We start from the raw sequence: 16,644 nt of genomic DNA, 5'->3' as shown, positions 1-16,644 counted from the left end.
AAAAAAGCTAGCAAAATACACTGGCTACGAAAACAGCAGAAAACTAACCCAGTTTTAATGCTTCCCTTCAATGCAGTGTACATTTTCATTCAGGAGTAAATTTTGCAGTAAGTTGCCACATTTTTGAATGGAAGCTAGAAGACCAAGTATCTCTGAGTTAAGGATTTTGAAGCACGGAGTATTTACTATACCACTAATGGATATTTCTCTGAATTATTCATGTTGATTCCCAAGAATGCTTACTTTTATCTACACAAAATTCTTGTTGTTGGGTTGTAGGTTTTTTTTCTGATTTCTCCAGTTTGATTTGAATAATACTATGTATGTAAAGATTTATTGGCTTAGTAACTACTTTTCAAAGTACATAGTTATCTTTAAATCGCAAATTTATTTCATCTAAGTTTTATTTTTGTCCACCAGAACTGCAACAATGATCACTCAGGGTTTAAACAGTGTGAGAGTGATTTTAAATATAAAATGTAATTCAGGGAAAACTGATACCAGGTCAGAAGTAAAACAGATCCTGCAAGACATTCATTGCATCACCACAGTCGCGGCTTCACAATAAAGCTGTCCTTGCCAAATGGTGACAGGGTAATGCATGTGGATACCTTCCAAAATAAACCTAGGAGACAGAATATAGAAATGTTTGTTTTAACCTCCTTCCCCTGGATCTACGAAAAGGTTCCCTGCACAAGGGCACTGCAGACGATCCATACAACTGTAAGGGCAGTGGCAGCCAAGGTCATCATCTATTTGTCTTTGCTCCCTAAGCCAGTGGGAGAGACTGGATCTATCCACGTGCGCAGGCGTACGCACTCTCACACACACTGCTCATCTTCCCAGTAGGCAAAAGGGTGTGACAGCGTGACTCATTACCCTAGCACACGGTACACTTTATACCTACACCTGTTCCAGGCTAGTTCAAAATATTTGCCTTCAGCTCTTCCCAGGGGAACACAAAGATCCAACATCAGTAAGGAAGAGCAGGATTTGACTCTGTCACTAAGGCAGAAGGGAAAGACATGAGGACCTCTGGCATCCACTCTTTATTTCACACCGTATCACATGCTTGGAGTAGCCTGACACAGTCACATTTTGTCCTTAACTTGAGGTCAGTAAAAAAGAATCAGCCAGAAAGAGCAGAATTTAATCACCGACATCCCTCCATTCTGCTGAGATGGAAAAAAAACAAAACAAAACCAATACCAAAAACCAAAACCACAAGCAAACAACTGGGTTTATTTGCTATTGAAAATAGTTCTTTAGGAATTAAACCATGTTGTCTCTGAAAAATGCATTGTAAATATTTCTGTGCTTAATGGATGTGTTTCAAATGTGTTCACTACTTTGAGTGTCCAAAAAAACAGTGGGGCTATATTCAGAGGTGGAGAGAACTTCCATTTGAATTCACTCTGCAGAACAAGAGCACCATTTGCAGGAATCCACATTGCAGGAGCAGTTGAAAACAAGCACCATCTTCATAAATGTAGTATTTTGGGGAACAGAATTCAACTCTGCTGTAATTAAGCTTTCCAAAATCAATGGGAGCCTCCATTATTTCCGCCAGGCTTGAGATTGTTTTAGTAAATATATATTTAACTTCCAAAATCTCTCAGTCATGAATGCTAACATATACAAGGGTCCCAACTAGCACTTGCTAGATAAGAGCTTGATCTTTTTTTTGGTTTATATGTTCCTCAGTAGAGGGACTGAAAAACTATCAACTTAAGCTCCATTCTGTAGGCTTGCCTCAGTGAGATCTGAGACAGAAGCAGAAGAAATCAGTCCACACAGATAGTCACGTTCCTTCCTTTAAAGGAAGCTAATTCCTTTAAAACTCTCTTGGCTGAGTTCAGCCTCAGACCATCTTACCGTAAAGGTACGGCCACAGCTCCACCCTTCCTTTCCCTACAGGCAGCTTCCTTGGGACTGTGCCCACTATCTACTAATAAATCTGCAAATAGTAACACTCACATACCACAGGAAAAAAAAATGTTCTCTTCAAACACAGAATAGAATTGTAAAAGACGGGAAAGTACATTGTTGAATGAGCTAGAAAGAATAAGCTGTTCTCCCTGACTCTGTATTTTCTAGCTTTGGACAAAATTCTTCCCCTTTCTGTCTGTCTTGCTTGTTTGTATGTTGCAGGTTAAAAAAAAAGTGGCATGTTATCGTTGCCACCCATCCTGTTCCTGGTTTATGAAAATACACAGGCACTGCTAAAGAATACCCCAAAAAAGGGTAGATCTGAGACTCCTAGAAAATTTCTGTAACTCAGTGAGCTTCATGTATTTCACTTTAGTGCAGTAGCATTTAATGTTTTGCATAAATATCAGTCACAATATTGCTTTCTCCCTTTTTGGATCCTGAGAAATCTTTGCTGAAAAGAGTCATGTCTTATCTTGAGTTAAAATCAGTTCATAACACCATACGGCTGTTTTTAAAAGAAACAAAAGAAATAACACAAATCCCACGTTTTTCCTAGCAACTATACTAATGAATTCAGATTTAATCAAGATCCCACGAGATTAGTTCCTTGACTCGCCAATCTACATGGAGATGCTGTAGTCCTGCATAAAGCGTTTTCAAGTCAACTACAGTTGTCGCAAGCAAAAAAAGGGTATGTCAGAAGTGTTGGGTAAAACGTTACACAAAATATTACCGTGCTGCAGCAATCGGATTTTGCTTATCAGGCAGCAATGTCGAGAGAACACCGTGAGTTTGGACAACGACCGCTAACGGGATGCTACATCAAAGACGAATCTATTTAATGGCGTCTGTGGGGGCTGACTTTCTGGCAACGTGTGCCACTAAGTAACTTCTCATGTGTTTTAGTCAGCATTATTAGCTTTTGCAATTCTATCACGGGTCTTGCAACACCAGCAGTTTTTCTTGAAGCACTAGTTACCAACGAGTAGAAAAGGAGGAGGACACAGATCCCATTTTTTAAAGTCAGTATTTCTGCTCGACGCAGAGTCAACCTTTGAACAACGAAACAAGCCTCTTCGCGGCCGCTAACGCTTTTCGGCCGATGCCACGGCTGTGGTGACTCAGTTTTGAACGCCTCCTGGGCACAGGAAATTTCCAGCAGGCACCTCGGCTCGGCACCGCTCGGGCGCTCGACCTCCCCGCCTGAACACCGCCTCGGAGCGGGCCACGCCCGTGAGGGGTTTCTTTCCGCTCTCCCCCATTACAAGCCAAGCAGGTTTCGCCCCGGGGAACGTCGCCGCAGGGCACAAGTGACCCCACAGCGGGGCCGCGGGACCTCGCTCAGCAGGCTCCCCCGGGGAGCCCCGCGCAGCCCGCCGAAGCCCCTCGCCGGGCGACACGGGCTTCCCTCGGCGAACACTCCGGGCTTCCCGCGCCTCCGCGCGGGGCGACGACTCCCCTCACGGCAGCCGGGCTCGCGCGGGAGAGCGAGCGAGCGCGCGAGCGCCCCACGTGACCCGCCCCGCTCCGCTCCCCCGCCTCCGGCCCACTTCCTGCGCTCCCCGGTCCCGCCCCCCGCCTCCCCGCCCCCGCCGCGCCCCGGCCGCTGGTTGGTTGCGGGCGGACAATGCGCGCGGCAGCGCCCCCCGCCCCGCCCCCCCGCCGGCTTCGCCCGCGCCGCCACGCGCAGCCGGCCGCGAGCCGCCGGGGCAGCGTTAGCGCGGGCGTTACGGGATCGCTGAGGAGACCCAACGGGCGGCGGAGCGGGGCTCATGGCCGCGTCGGACCGGATGGTGTTGGGGCCGCTGGTGGGCTCCATCGATCAGGGCACCAGCTCCACTCGCTTCCTGGTGAGCACAATCGTGGCGCTTGGGGCGGCCCCGGGCGCTGAGGCGTGCGGGGCAGGCGACGGCCCCACGGCGTGAGGGAGCCGGTGCTTCCGCTCCTTCCCTCTCCCGCATCCTCACAGGGTGCCTCCGGCCTCTGCTGTGCCCTTGGGGAAGGGCAGGGGGAGCGGGCCGCGCCGGGCCGTGCTGCCGCTACCCCAGCTCCCGCCACCCGCCCCGGGGACGGCATCCCTCTGCCCCGCGGCGGGCCAGGGCTGCCGCGCCGCGAGGAGGAGCGGGCGCCGGTGGACACGGAGCTGACGGAGCCGCCGCCGGCGGTGTCCCCCGGCGATCAGGTCCCTGTCGCTTTCCCGCCGCGCTGAGGGCGAGCAGTGCTGCCTGTCCCGCGGAGAACGAGGGCGAGCGAGCTCGGCCCTAGAACAAGCCGGAGGCTCGCGTTTCTGGCTGCTGCTTGAGGGGGGCTGCAAAATCCTGCCGCTTCGAGCTGGCTATGTTTTAAATCCGTCGGGTGTCTCGCCCTGAACGAAATCAAATGGACAGGGTGCTCAGGCACCGGGGAGATAGATCCGTGTGAATTCAATGACTGTGATTAGCGGCTGTTCAAACAATGCAGTGACTCTGCTGTGTTCCCCTCTAAAACCTACTTGGGCCTGCTGGAGTGACTGCTGCATGCAGTTCCCGATGCTACAGCCCTAGTGTCATTGCATCCCGTGCACTGTAGGTGTTCAGGTGAATGAATATGTACACTCTGTGAGAGATAGGCCTGTTTAAACACTGGAGGAAGATAGTTTGTTTAAGGTTGGGATGATTAATATATTAATTGTGTATATATATATATAAGCCCTTTAGTTTAAGGATCTAGTTATTTCCATATTATGTAATAGACAGTAACTAATGTTATGATATATGAAGCTTACTATATAAACTTCCTGCTTGCAAATCTTTGCAAATGTCCTGTCACCTAGTCTGTAAGTCATGGTAATTTGATGTAGATCCCAGGGATAATTTCTACCGAGGAAGTGGAATATAGATAAGGAATAGATACAAAATGTTGTCAAATGCGCACAATATTGAACTGGGAAGATGAATGTTTTGGCTTGCTCTTGCTTTTTTTCTTTTTCTTTTTTTTTTTTTTAATGCTTCCTTCATGTGGAATTTTCTTTCATAAAACAGGAGACTAGACTATCTTCTTGACCTATGTAACCATTATTACTCAATATCATGACCTTCATGGGATTGTCCAATGACAAAGCACAGATCTAGGGGTGGAGAGAAACTCCGAACTGACAAATTACACCAGTGGGCTATCTTGAATGACAATCAGGAGTCCTTTTCAGAAAATAATTTTGAAAAGTTCCCTGTAACAACTGAAGAAAATTTTATCTGCTTTATGTGTATGCTGAGTTAATTTTTTTCTTAGTCTAAAAGGATAGCACTAGTAGAATGAAAAGAGTCACTGCAAGCTTTGAATTTATACTTGAGCTCTTTTTGCAGGTGTTTTTACAAGTTCTTCTAACAAGGAATTTCTTACACTAGATGCATTCATCAGTGGTTTGTATGCAGTAGGGAGATTTTTCTGTCTACATGAGGTATGTTTCCTCTGTTTGAGAATTCAGGTGCTTACACAAATAAATAAGAGGCCATAATTCTTCCCTTAATTTTTGTAAAAAGTGTATTGTGTCCAACATTCTCTTCAATTCTTTTTGTATTCATCTCAGTTTCTCTCAATTAATTTCAAAATAGAGTATTGTCTTAAACTTGGCAGTGCGATCAAACTATTGTGATAATAAAGTTATGTGGATTTGAGCAAAAAAGATACATCATCACTGACTTAAATCAGAACATAGGATGGGGGGAAGAAGAGGGCAAAGTGTTCAGGGATCTGCTACAAGCTGCATCAGTCATTCAGATGATAACACACACGTCTGGAGAATTCTGCGCTGGAAAGAGATTGCCACAGTTAGAAGAGAGACTTTGCTTTGAAATATTTTAAGCCAAAATGTAATGTGGTGTTCTTTTTGCCTGAGTTGTTTCTTTGGCTCTATTATTACCTCAGAGTCTTTTACTGTGATAGTTATTTTGCCTACCTTTCTCAATGATCTCTCTACATTTTTTTTTTCTCTAGTGCTTCTAACAATTTTCGTCTTCACCAAGTCACCAGTCAAAATCAAATTGTTGGTTACTTTGCACATGTTTATTCAGTAGTACAGTGCAACTGTTACCTAGGTTTTTAAGACGGAAGATTTTGACCAGGTTAAAGATGTCTGGGTGAAAAACTGGCTGGTCCTTTGAGGCCAAAGAGTAGTGTCAACAGTTCGGAGTCTAAATTTACAATAACAGGTGACCACTTTACAAGCCATGTTCCACAGCAGTCAGTAGTGAGGGGTGATACCCCATAGTGTTTTCATCAGCAACCTTGGGGATGGGTTGGAATGCCTTCTCAAGTTTACAGATGACCACAAGCTGGGCAGAGCAGTTGACTGGAATTCCAGCTGGAGAAGGGGCTTGGCAGAAGCTTCATGAAGTTCAACATAGTTTAGCACTTGGGATAGAAGGCTAAGAAGCAGCTTGGTGAAAAAGGACCCGGATTCCTACTAGACAGCAAGTTGAATACAAGTGAGCATTGTGTCCTTGTGGCAGTGAAGGTGAACCACATTAAGAAAAGTACAGACTGCGAATCAAAGGAAGTGGTTATTGCCATCTGTGTGGCACTTAGGAGGCAGCACAGAGAACACTGTGTCTGGTTATGGTTCCCCCCAGAGGAAGAGAGAGTCTGAAGAACTGGATTTTGTCCAGCAGAGGGTCACTAGCATGAGTTTGGGAGATCAGGGTTGTTTTATCACAAGGGAGTCTAAGGGGGTGTCTTCAGCTATCTAACTACAGTTTGCAGACAACATAGAACCAGCTTTTTCTCAGATGTTCACAGAAAAAGACAACAGACAATGAATGCAAGTTACAGCAATTGAAGTTTCAAACAGATGTCAGCAAGAACTGTTTCACTATGAGGCACACTGGATCAGGGGCCTAAGAAGCCTGTGGAATTTCCATCCTTGCAGATACTCATCACCTGCCTAGAAAAGGTCCTGAACAACCTGGTCTAACTTTAAATTTAAGCTTACCTGAGCAGCAAGTTAGGCTAGACAACCTCCAGAGATTCCTTCTAGAATTAATTATTCTGTGTATGAAAACAAGTTTTGAGAGATTCTCTTGCTTATGTGAATGAGGCTGTATGAGCACAGGCAATAAAGAAGCACCAGAACTTTGGTGCGTTTCTGTTCCTGTCACTCCTTATTTATCTTTGCCTCTCTCACAAAGTGCACATAAAGTTTTAGCTTATGCTATAGTTTTACCCTCCAGGGACCCTCATTTGAATCTTTTCTTTGATAAACTACTTGCTTTTGCAAAATAAACTGTAATTGTTTTTGAGATCTCAACTTTTCTGTTAAGTTGGGTTGAACCTCGATAACAGATCCAGATGTACCAGGGAGAGCGCAGTGCTTTGAGTACCAGTGCAATTGCTTAAGGCTCGTTTTCTTAAAGATACCAACCAAAAAGGAAAATAAATTGAGTAGGCTGAACAAGTGTACTCAGAGGACTAAATTCTGGTCTAGATGTTTTGCCAAATATTTTCATCAAATACTTGCATCTCTCATGTTCAATTTTATTTTGTTCAAGAATCATATAACAAAAATCCACTGTAACTTCTTTTGCTAAAAGTCTTGAGATCAGAAGCTACTGGCCTTCTGAACCACTGCCTGATCTCTTAAAAGGTATTTTCTGGGTAGAGTCTTTCTGGAATTTTATCCAGGAACAGCAAGAATCAAAATATTCTGTAAAGTACACATACAGTGAAGTACCTATACAGTACTTCAAGTTCTAGGTTTGTCAATTTTGACAATTTTGGTTTTCCACCTCAGTGGAATATGTCTTTCTTCCTTTACTTCATTTCCAGAAGAAACAATTAAATAAAGCTATATCACATTGTAAGCACTCTTTTCAGTAAACAAAACTGATTTTAGAAAAAACAAACAAACAAACAAAACTGGTTTAGAAAAACTTAGTACCGGTTGAGCTTACCCTTCAGAGGGCAATCTATTTCACCCCTCTACTGGAGCAATGGGACCTTTTGGGAAAAAGCAAAACCTGGTTGTCTGGCTAACAAGAAGGGTTAAAAATACTGCAAATACTTTAATTTTTCCCTAACTCTTAGCTCTTATGACTTTAAATACATTATAGTTTTTCTTTTTATTCCTGTAATCATAAGCAGGGGAAGGGGAAGGGAGGTCTGTTCATCAGGAGCCCTCCAAGCATAGTAATTTCTAGAGTCTTGTTAAACTGTACTTATTCATAAATTCTGACTGCCTGCTAATCCTAGTTAAATGCTAAAGGTGGAATTATTATTTGTCTGTCATCCTTCCTCCATTGGGTTGATTTCAATGCAATTTCATAACTCCAGGTCTGATCTTGTTTGCCTGCAAAGCTATAGCTGTTCCATCTTAACCGAAACTCAGGAGCGTACAGCATAGGCTGACAAAAGTAGCTTTTCTGCAGGCAGTTATGTGGCAAAGCTTGAGAGTCATGAAAAGTTACTTCTAAAATCTGTTTTCATGATTGTCTTTTCAGCTGTGCAGCTTCTTGCATCATTTCCATGTGCCTCATGTTTCTGTTTGTCTCATACTCCCTTTCATTCTTTGAAAATTGTTACAACTGATTCATCTGAATGTTTTTCCAGTAAGATGATACTCAGTGTAATACCATGCAACTGTTCGCACCCCTTCGTATGATGTCACGTGTTATGTTAGAGACCCTAAAAAGAGCTTGAATTAAGTGATCAGCCCTTGCACGTCTGCTTGCTTACATACAGCACAGCTAAGTAGGTATTTCTTCTCTCCTTCATTCTGAGATTCAACGCTCAAACTCCAGTTCTTTGTATCATAATTTGTTGAGAGCAGAAGGAGGGTGTTATTTATTCCTTTTTTTTAATCTCTCACCAGAGAATTCAGTACATATCTGGTGGTTTTCACTGACTTTCATCAAATCATCTCTGTTCAAGATAGCTCTATGTGTCCAGATAGCCTAGGCAATTCTTTTGTGACTACTGCTGATACGATTAGGTCAAAACTGACTTTGACTTTTTTTTTCCCCCTATGAAAAGTGAGAGATCAGTATCATAAACTGGAACCAGTTCTTAATGAAGAAAGGCAAGCAGTGACAGAAATACACTTCAGACCTGTTTCAACAGGAATGCATTGACCTTATCTGAGTTACTCATACTTATTGTCATTTATTTCTTTCTCTCACCACTGTCAGGGAGAAACAGGGACCATTTGGGGTTTTTTTTGGCAACACGGTTCTTTTAGGGGAGGAGGGATGGGGAAGAAGGAGAGGTACTATTTATTCTATTTATTCCCTACTTTGTTTATCATCTTCTAGGTTTAAATGTAATGACTCATTTATGTTTGGCATCCTTTCATGTATCAGGATTCTATTTGTCACTGTAGAACATGGTATTGTTCCCTGTGAAACTTTTTAATCCCTTTCCCTGCGGTACAGGGAGTGTCTGCTGCTTTTGTTGAGGATATCAGAAGCTTGTGGATTTGTTTGTGACAGATTAGGAGAGCACATTTACCTTGTTCTTCTCTGTGGGCATGAAAATCTATGCATTTGTAGTGTTATTGCTCCTGTTGAGAATTTATTGCTGTTAGAACAGCTTGCTTAGAAGGAGGTAAAAAGCCTTCCTGTGCTAGAGCTTCACCCTTTATTATCTGCAGGTCGCACACACCAGGCTCAGTGAATGACCTTGTCTAATTGAATCTGTATTTATTTCCTGCTGACAGTAGAAGTCTTTATGCAGTGCCTTCTGTTTCGAGCAATACTGAATGATTAATGGTGAATGATTACTGAATGATATCTAACATTGTTAGTAGGTCAGATTCATACAGGTTCAATAAAAAGTCTTCTATCTTTCTATCTTTATTATAAAAAAATGTTGCTATGCTTTTGGCAGAAAGGCAATTTCAAGTAAAAAAGATCTTGCTGTATTTGTGCAAAACTTAATCTCTCCTATTAACTATATTGCATGGTGTTTTGAGACCTGTATCTCGTTATACCAGTTCTTTCCAATCATGTAGTACTGACAGAGCTTACGGTTTTATTAAGATAGCTTCATGTCAAGCCTGAGCTGGTAGATGAAATACAGATAATCTTTCCAACCGATAACAGAAAAGATCAAATGTGTACCTTTTTAAGACTTCTTTTTCTGGACAGTGGAGGGGAAAAATTAGCTTTTAGTATTTTCTAGAGAGGTTGTGCTGTTTCCATCCTTGGAGGTTTTCAAGATCTGTCTAGAAATAGTCCTTTAGCAACCTGGTCTAATCTCATAACTGACCCTGCTTTGAGCAGGAGGTTGTACTAGAGATCTCTCAAGGTCCCTTTCAGTCTGAATTATTCTGTGATTCTAATACATAACTAGAATGTTTCTAAACTTCAAAGTCTCACCCTAAAGGTACACTTTAGGATTTCAAAGAAACTGTACAATCAGAACTTAATCTGCTCTTTGTCAGAACAGTTTTAATAGTTTCAGAGTAAACTGTACTACCTAAATGAAATCAAAAGTTTATGGATTAAAAGCGTTAAGAGAGATTCCTAAAATTTGTGGAATGAGAAGAGAACATTACCAAGGACATCTAGAAAAGATTCAGTTGCATCCTAGAGAGTGGATAGGTATAACTGAGTTTTGTACCGTTAGCACAAAAGTGTTTTCTAAATCTGACCCTCCTCTGCTTGCCATGAAAAGGTAGGATGGCATCCTACTGACAGGTTCTTTCCGAATCCATCAAGAAAAAAAGCGGTTATAATTGACAGCAAAGCTTACCAAAATATTGTACTTTACCTTAATTACAAAAATTCATATATCTGAACACAAGTTATATGGATATTTGAGTTGATGACAAAAAATTACTGTCAATTATCATGGCACTGTATTTATTCAAAAGAATAAATGTTAATTTATTGTTGTTTAAACATCTATGTTCATAGAAAATTTCATTGTGTAATTTATTTGCAGGTTTTTAATGCAAAAACAGCAGAGCTCTTGAGTCATCATCAAGTTGAGATACAGCAGAAATTCCCTAAAGAAGGGTATGAATTTTCTCCAGTATTTTATTTGTGTACATTTTGGTAGAGCTTGTGTATTTTTATCTATGAATGATGAAAACTGAAGTTGATTGAATTATTAAGAACATAGTATCTGCTATAGAACACTGTGTGATGGAAAAAACGGCATAAAAAAACTCACATTGGGTGTCCGATATCTGCTCTGAGTTATGTAAACTAAAAATACTTAGTGTTTTACTCTGACCACTCATTAACATATTTAAACTTTAAAGTCTCATTTAAAGTGGTAAAGCTGTCATTTTTACAATTTAATCATAGTCTTCAGCTTCGTCCATAGAAATTGCTTAGTTTGTTCTCTTAGGTGTTTTGTTTGTTTGTTTGTTTGTTTGTTTGTTCGTTTTTAACTGACCTACCATTTGCTTCCAAAGCCCTCTGTGTAGAATAAAAGAAAACAAAATTCTTTGGTTTCTGCAGATGGTTTTGTTGTGAATATACAGCTTACTGTTCAAAAAAGGTTTGCAATTCATTACCCCTTTTCTAGATATGTACAACATGCTTGGTAATTACGATTGTGTCAAAATGCTCAGCTGGTTTTTCAGACTAGAATTTCTTTTTTATCCTAAATGTGATTTTTTGTCTCTTCATTAACTGATCTTTACTGTTTGTTAAAGATGGGTGGAACAAGATCCAAAGGAAATACTAAAGTCTGTCCATGAATGTGTGGAAAGGACCTGTGAGAAACTGCAACAACTGAACATAGACATCACTAACATAAAAGGTATTCCTAGTACTTAAGAGTATCTGAGAACTCTAAAATACTCATGGTTGAGCAAGTCAGATTTTCTTGGTTTTAAGTCAATAAGTAGAAAGGTGGCAGCATGTATTGGCCTCAAAGGAAATGTTAAATTGGGATTGGAGCAGTTTGTCTGGGAGGAATGATGAGAAAATAAGTCCTTCATGTATATTAGCAATGCAGAATCTACAAAGTAGACTTAACTTAATCTTGCAAAATCACAGAGACAAGTGATGAATGAAGAAATTCTGAAATGTAAATTAATACTTATTGGGAGAAGCTAGTTTCCCTGTCAGTGTTGCTGCTGTCTTAGTTTGTTGTAAAAAAAAAAAAAAGGAGAAATTTAAAGCAAATAGGTTAAGCAGCAAAAGTTGAATGATGAGTTTTTAGAAGTAATATTTCTAGATTATAACATGAAAAAGTTGGAAGCTTTTTATTTCCCGTTTACTTTCCTCTTCTCCTTACCTGTTCCTCCCTCCTCTCCACCTCTCCTTTCCCTCCCTCACCCCCAAAAGGGGAAAACAAACCTTCTGAAAAGGATACTTCTTTCTATTTTGTCCTGAAGCCATTGGAGTCAGCAATCAGAGAGAAACAACAGTGGTTTGGGACAAGACAACTGGAGAACCTCTTTATAATGCTATTGGTAACTACTATACTTTCTGAATATGTATTACCTTAAAATGAGTGTGTTGTAGAAAAATGCTTCCCTGTTTTCCTGTGCAGAACTCATAGTGGCCTAGCCTGCTTCTTTTATTATTTTTATATCTGTATCATAAGCTGTGTGTTTGTGTACACCAGTGCAATGAAAAAACCTCTATTCTGTTAAAATTATTACTTAATAAATTGCTTTATAGGCTTTTAACAAAAAACAATGTTCCTGAGGGATTTTGTACATCCCTGGCATGTAATGAAACTCTGACTTAACGCCCAGTCAGTTCCTTTTAAATGAAGGATCTTACTAAATTTTCAGGATGCTTTTGATTTAATTGTAAAGGAAAAACGTGTTAGGTAGGTTTAATGAATACTTATTAATTTGAAGGTTTATTTTTAATTTACCTTAGCTTTTCAGATTGTCAGATGAGAAACAGTAGTTACCTAGATTTGTTTTTTTAGGCCATGTCAAGTGCCAGATTTATTTGGGCATAGTTTCACTGAAAAACCAGGACTCTTCTGTATTCAAATATATGTTGTTAACAGCTTTGTCTTAAGCCAGCTGTACCTTGATAACTCTGACGTTGCACTTCAGTTCAAAGTTTTCATAGGAATAGTAAATAATCAACCTGCTATTTGTTTTAAGCTCTTAGATTAACAACAGTCATCTGCTGTAAACAAAGTAGTATTAACCGTTTGCTTAGGCTTTGATTAGAGAAAAGTATATATCCTATTACGTGGAAAATCTTGTTTGATTTCTCAAATAGCTTGTTCTTCTAAATCAAATGAGTTTATCTAACCATTTTTAATTTTTCCAACAGTGCATTTAAAATACAATGGCAATACAATATTCTTTCAGCTACTTGAAAAGCTAAAAATATAGACAGGAATTTGCTGGCAAGAGCTCTAGTTTTGTAGAAGAAGCTTGTAATTGTCACTTTTTGTGTATTAAATCAGTTGATCAGTTAGTTTTATTCATATTTTTAGTGTGGCTCGACCTGAGAACCCAGTCAACAGTTGAACGGCTTCTTAAAAGAATTCCAGGAAGAAACAAAGCGTTTTTTAAGGTAAGAGATATTCCAGAATATTTAAATAGTAGCTGAACTCTTATTGCTACAATATATAAGGTTTTGGAGATGTGTGCTTAAAATTCTCCAAAACAAAGTAAGTCAGTTGTAGCTTCTAGTCCCTTCTTAGCTTGTCAAGTAATAAGAAATGTGCATAATGCTGTACACTGATCTGAGACTGGGAAATGTCTAACACCCCTCACATATCTCACTAGAGAAGTTAAATAAGTAACTATTAGTGAGACTTAATCATGTGCTACCTATCCAATGATAAGTAAACAATACACACAAAAATTAAAAACAAGTAGAAAAAAACAGTTTGCAAAATAATTTATGGATATGAAATATGTTATCCTTTCTCATCTTATGCCTTAATATTGAAATTAATTGCAACCAATCTGAGAACTGGGAAGATGATAGTTTATAAAGAGTAAATTCATTCTTTTTTTTTAGATGGGTATATATATAACAATTTGGGAAAAGGTGTCATAATTCTTTGATTTATATTTTCCTTGATTAAATATTCTATATTTTATATATGTTTTCCTATAGGCAGGAAATGGATGTCAAAAAGCATATAAACTTATTTGATTTTTAAATCCTAGTAGAATACAAATTCCATCTTTCCTGTGTCATGCTGCTCATTTTTGTTGTTACTTGCTGTCTAGTCATATGGAGATATCCTAGATAAGACAGGACTTCGGCAAACAACTATTTCCACATAAATGGTCTTTGAACTACATTTAGATCAGCTTTGATCTTTAATGCACTGGTCATTTGTAGTTGATATTTTCAGACTTGTGTATTGTATGCTTAGGACCTATTTAAATAGCAAGTTTGTGTAATTTCTCTGAGTTTTGTGTCTTCAGTTTTTCACTTACTATCACCATTTTTATATATATCTACGGTATTCATGGAAAAGATTCTTGCATAGTGTCTTGCATGGTGTTTAAATGATTTTTCTTTATTTACAGTTTAGGACTGGTCTTCCACTTAGCACTTATTTTAGTGCAGTGAAGCTTCGATGGCTTCTGGATAATGTGGAAGAGATTAGGCAAGCAGTTGATGATGGAAGAGCTATGTTTGGGACTATTGATTCATGGCTTATATGGGTATGTATTTGTGAGTTTATCATCTTTTTAAAATGAATTTCCATATCATGCAAATTCCTGTGCAAAGTACTGACACATGATGCCCACTGATCACACAGTGATGTCAATACAAGCCACCAAAGAAATTCCATTAAAGTTTCTTACAAGATGAAATTTTACTGTCACTGTATGACTGTATTTTTTTTCTGGTAGATTCTTATGTGTAGTTTAGTATTTATAGGTTGCTGTAATATTTTTCTCATGCCTGAGCCTCTCCATGGTAAGTGGTCTGAACAACTGTCTGAGGTGTGACCAGGTGGATGATCTGCTCATCATAGTCGCAGAGCTGAGAGAGGAAATAGAAAGGTTAAGGTGCATCAGGGAATCTGAGAAAGACAGAGACTGGTGTTGTCAGGTTCTGCCTGACCTGAAGCAAAAACAGAGAGAGGCAAAAAAAGAACCCCAAGACGAAGGGGATTCTGGTTCCTCACCCCACAAGGCAGAAGACAGTAACTTAAAGGAAAGCCAAGAATGACAGCAAATCCGTGCTCAGGGCAACAGGTGACCCCTCTCCTTGCCTACCTCAGCTCCCCAGGTGCCTCTGCAGAACAAGTGTGAAGCTCTGGAGGTGGAAGGCCCATCGATGGATGATGTGGCTGAGGGTCCCTCTGCACTGGAGGTGTCACCAGGGTCAGAAAGGACAACCTCCAGTATCAAGACCGTCTCTACAAGGAAGAAAAGAAGAGTAATAGTTATAGGCGACTCCCTCTGAGGGGAACAGAAGATCCAATATGCTGGGCTGACCCTGCTCTGAGGGAAGTCTGCTGCCTCCCTGGGGCCCGAGTTAAAGATGTCGCTAGGAAACTTCCTAGCCTGATACGGCCCACGGACTACTATCTGTTATTGCTCTTCCACGTGGAAGGTGATGAAGCTGAAACACAAAGTCCAAAGTCGATCAAGCGAGACTTTAGGGCCCTGGGAAAGCTGGTAAGAGGATCTGGGGCACAGGTTATCTTTTCTTCTATCCTTCCAGTTGCAAGCAGTGACACTGGAAGAAGCAGATGCATCTAATCGATTAATATGTTGCTCTGTGGCTGGTGTCATCGCCACAACTTCGGCTTTTTCAATAATGGGATGGGCCACATGGCACCAGGCCTACTGGCACCAGATGGGACTTGCCTTTCTCAGAGGGGAACGAGGGTCTTAGCACAACAGCTAGCAGGGCTCATTGACAGGGCTTTAAACTAGATTCGAAGGGGGAGGGGAGTAATATCAAGATTGAGAAAGATATGCTGGAAGCACCTGAAGAGCAGCAGAAAGGAATTCCAGCAACTCCAGCCAGGAAGTCAGATTCATCTATGGTCCAACTTAAATGCCTCTATGCTAATGCATGCAGCATGGGGAATAAGCAAGAGGAGTTAGAAGTGTGTGCGCACCACTTGGAATATGATCTTATTGGCATCACGGAGACATGGTAGGATGAATCCTATGACTGGAGTGTCAGAATAGAAGGGTACAGGCTCTTTAGGAAGGAAGGCAGGGGAGAAGAGGAGGAGGGGTTACCCTCTATATCAAAGACCAGCTAGAGTGCATGGAGCTGCACCTGGGGATGGATGAGGAGCCAACTGAGAGCTTATGGGCCAGGATTAAAGGGAGGGCAGGGACAGGGGACACAGTAGTGGAGGTCTGCTACGGACCACCTGACCAGGAGGACCAAGTGGATGAGGCCCTCTACAGACAGATAGGAGCAGCCTCACGTTCATGAGCCCTGGTCCTCATGGGGGACGTCAACCACCTTGATATCTGTTGGAAGGACAACACAGCAGGGCATAGGCAATCCAGGAGGTTCCTGAAATGCATGGATGATAACTTCCTTCTCCAAGTGGTAGAGGAACCAACGAGGAGAAGTGTTTTGCTGGACCTTGTTCTCACCAACAAAGAAGAGCTGGTGGGGAACGTGACGCTCAAGGACCGCCTTGGCTGCAGTGATCATGAAATGGTGGAATTCAAGATACTTAGGGAAGCAAGGAGGGTGCACAGCAAGCTCACTACCCTGGATTTCAGGAGAACAGACTTCAGCCTCTTCAGGGATCTCCTTGGTAGAATACAGTGGGATGAAGCCCTGGAGGGAAGAGGGGCCCAATAAA

The 16,644-nt window shown here is 41.2% G+C and overlaps 2 protein-coding genes across 2 annotated transcripts in view; both read left to right on the top strand.

The window, feature by feature from the left end:
• Positions 1 to 3,687: 3,687 nt before the first annotated feature.
• The window catches only part of GK (glycerol kinase), a 46,993-nt gene continuing 34,036 nt past the window's right edge, over positions 3,688 to 16,644 (top strand). The window contains exons 1-6 of the mRNA XM_086608774.1: positions 3,688 to 3,782; positions 10,846 to 10,919; positions 11,567 to 11,673; positions 12,254 to 12,331; positions 13,327 to 13,406; positions 14,381 to 14,518. Of these exons, the coding sequence (XP_086464900.1) occupies positions 3,705 to 3,782; positions 10,846 to 10,919; positions 11,567 to 11,673; positions 12,254 to 12,331; positions 13,327 to 13,406; positions 14,381 to 14,518 (555 nt within the window). The 5' untranslated portion in view covers positions 3,688 to 3,704. The remainder of the gene's footprint in view (positions 3,783 to 10,845; positions 10,920 to 11,566; positions 11,674 to 12,253; positions 12,332 to 13,326; positions 13,407 to 14,380; positions 14,519 to 16,644) is intronic.
• LOC147529391 (uncharacterized) lies at positions 14,775 to 15,745 on the top strand. Its single transcript, XM_086622473.1, is given in 3 exon segments — positions 14,775 to 15,006; positions 15,085 to 15,261; positions 15,264 to 15,745. Coding segments are annotated over 3 exon segments (891 nt in total).

Source organism: Tauraco erythrolophus, chromosome 1, assembly GCF_009769465.1.
Source record: "Tauraco erythrolophus isolate bTauEry1 chromosome 1, bTauEry1.pri, whole genome shotgun sequence".
Taxonomy (NCBI): domain Eukaryota; kingdom Metazoa; phylum Chordata; class Aves; order Musophagiformes; family Musophagidae; genus Tauraco; species Tauraco erythrolophus.
Note: the sequence above shows the minus strand (reverse complement) of the source record. Positions and strands in the feature narration are given on the sequence as shown.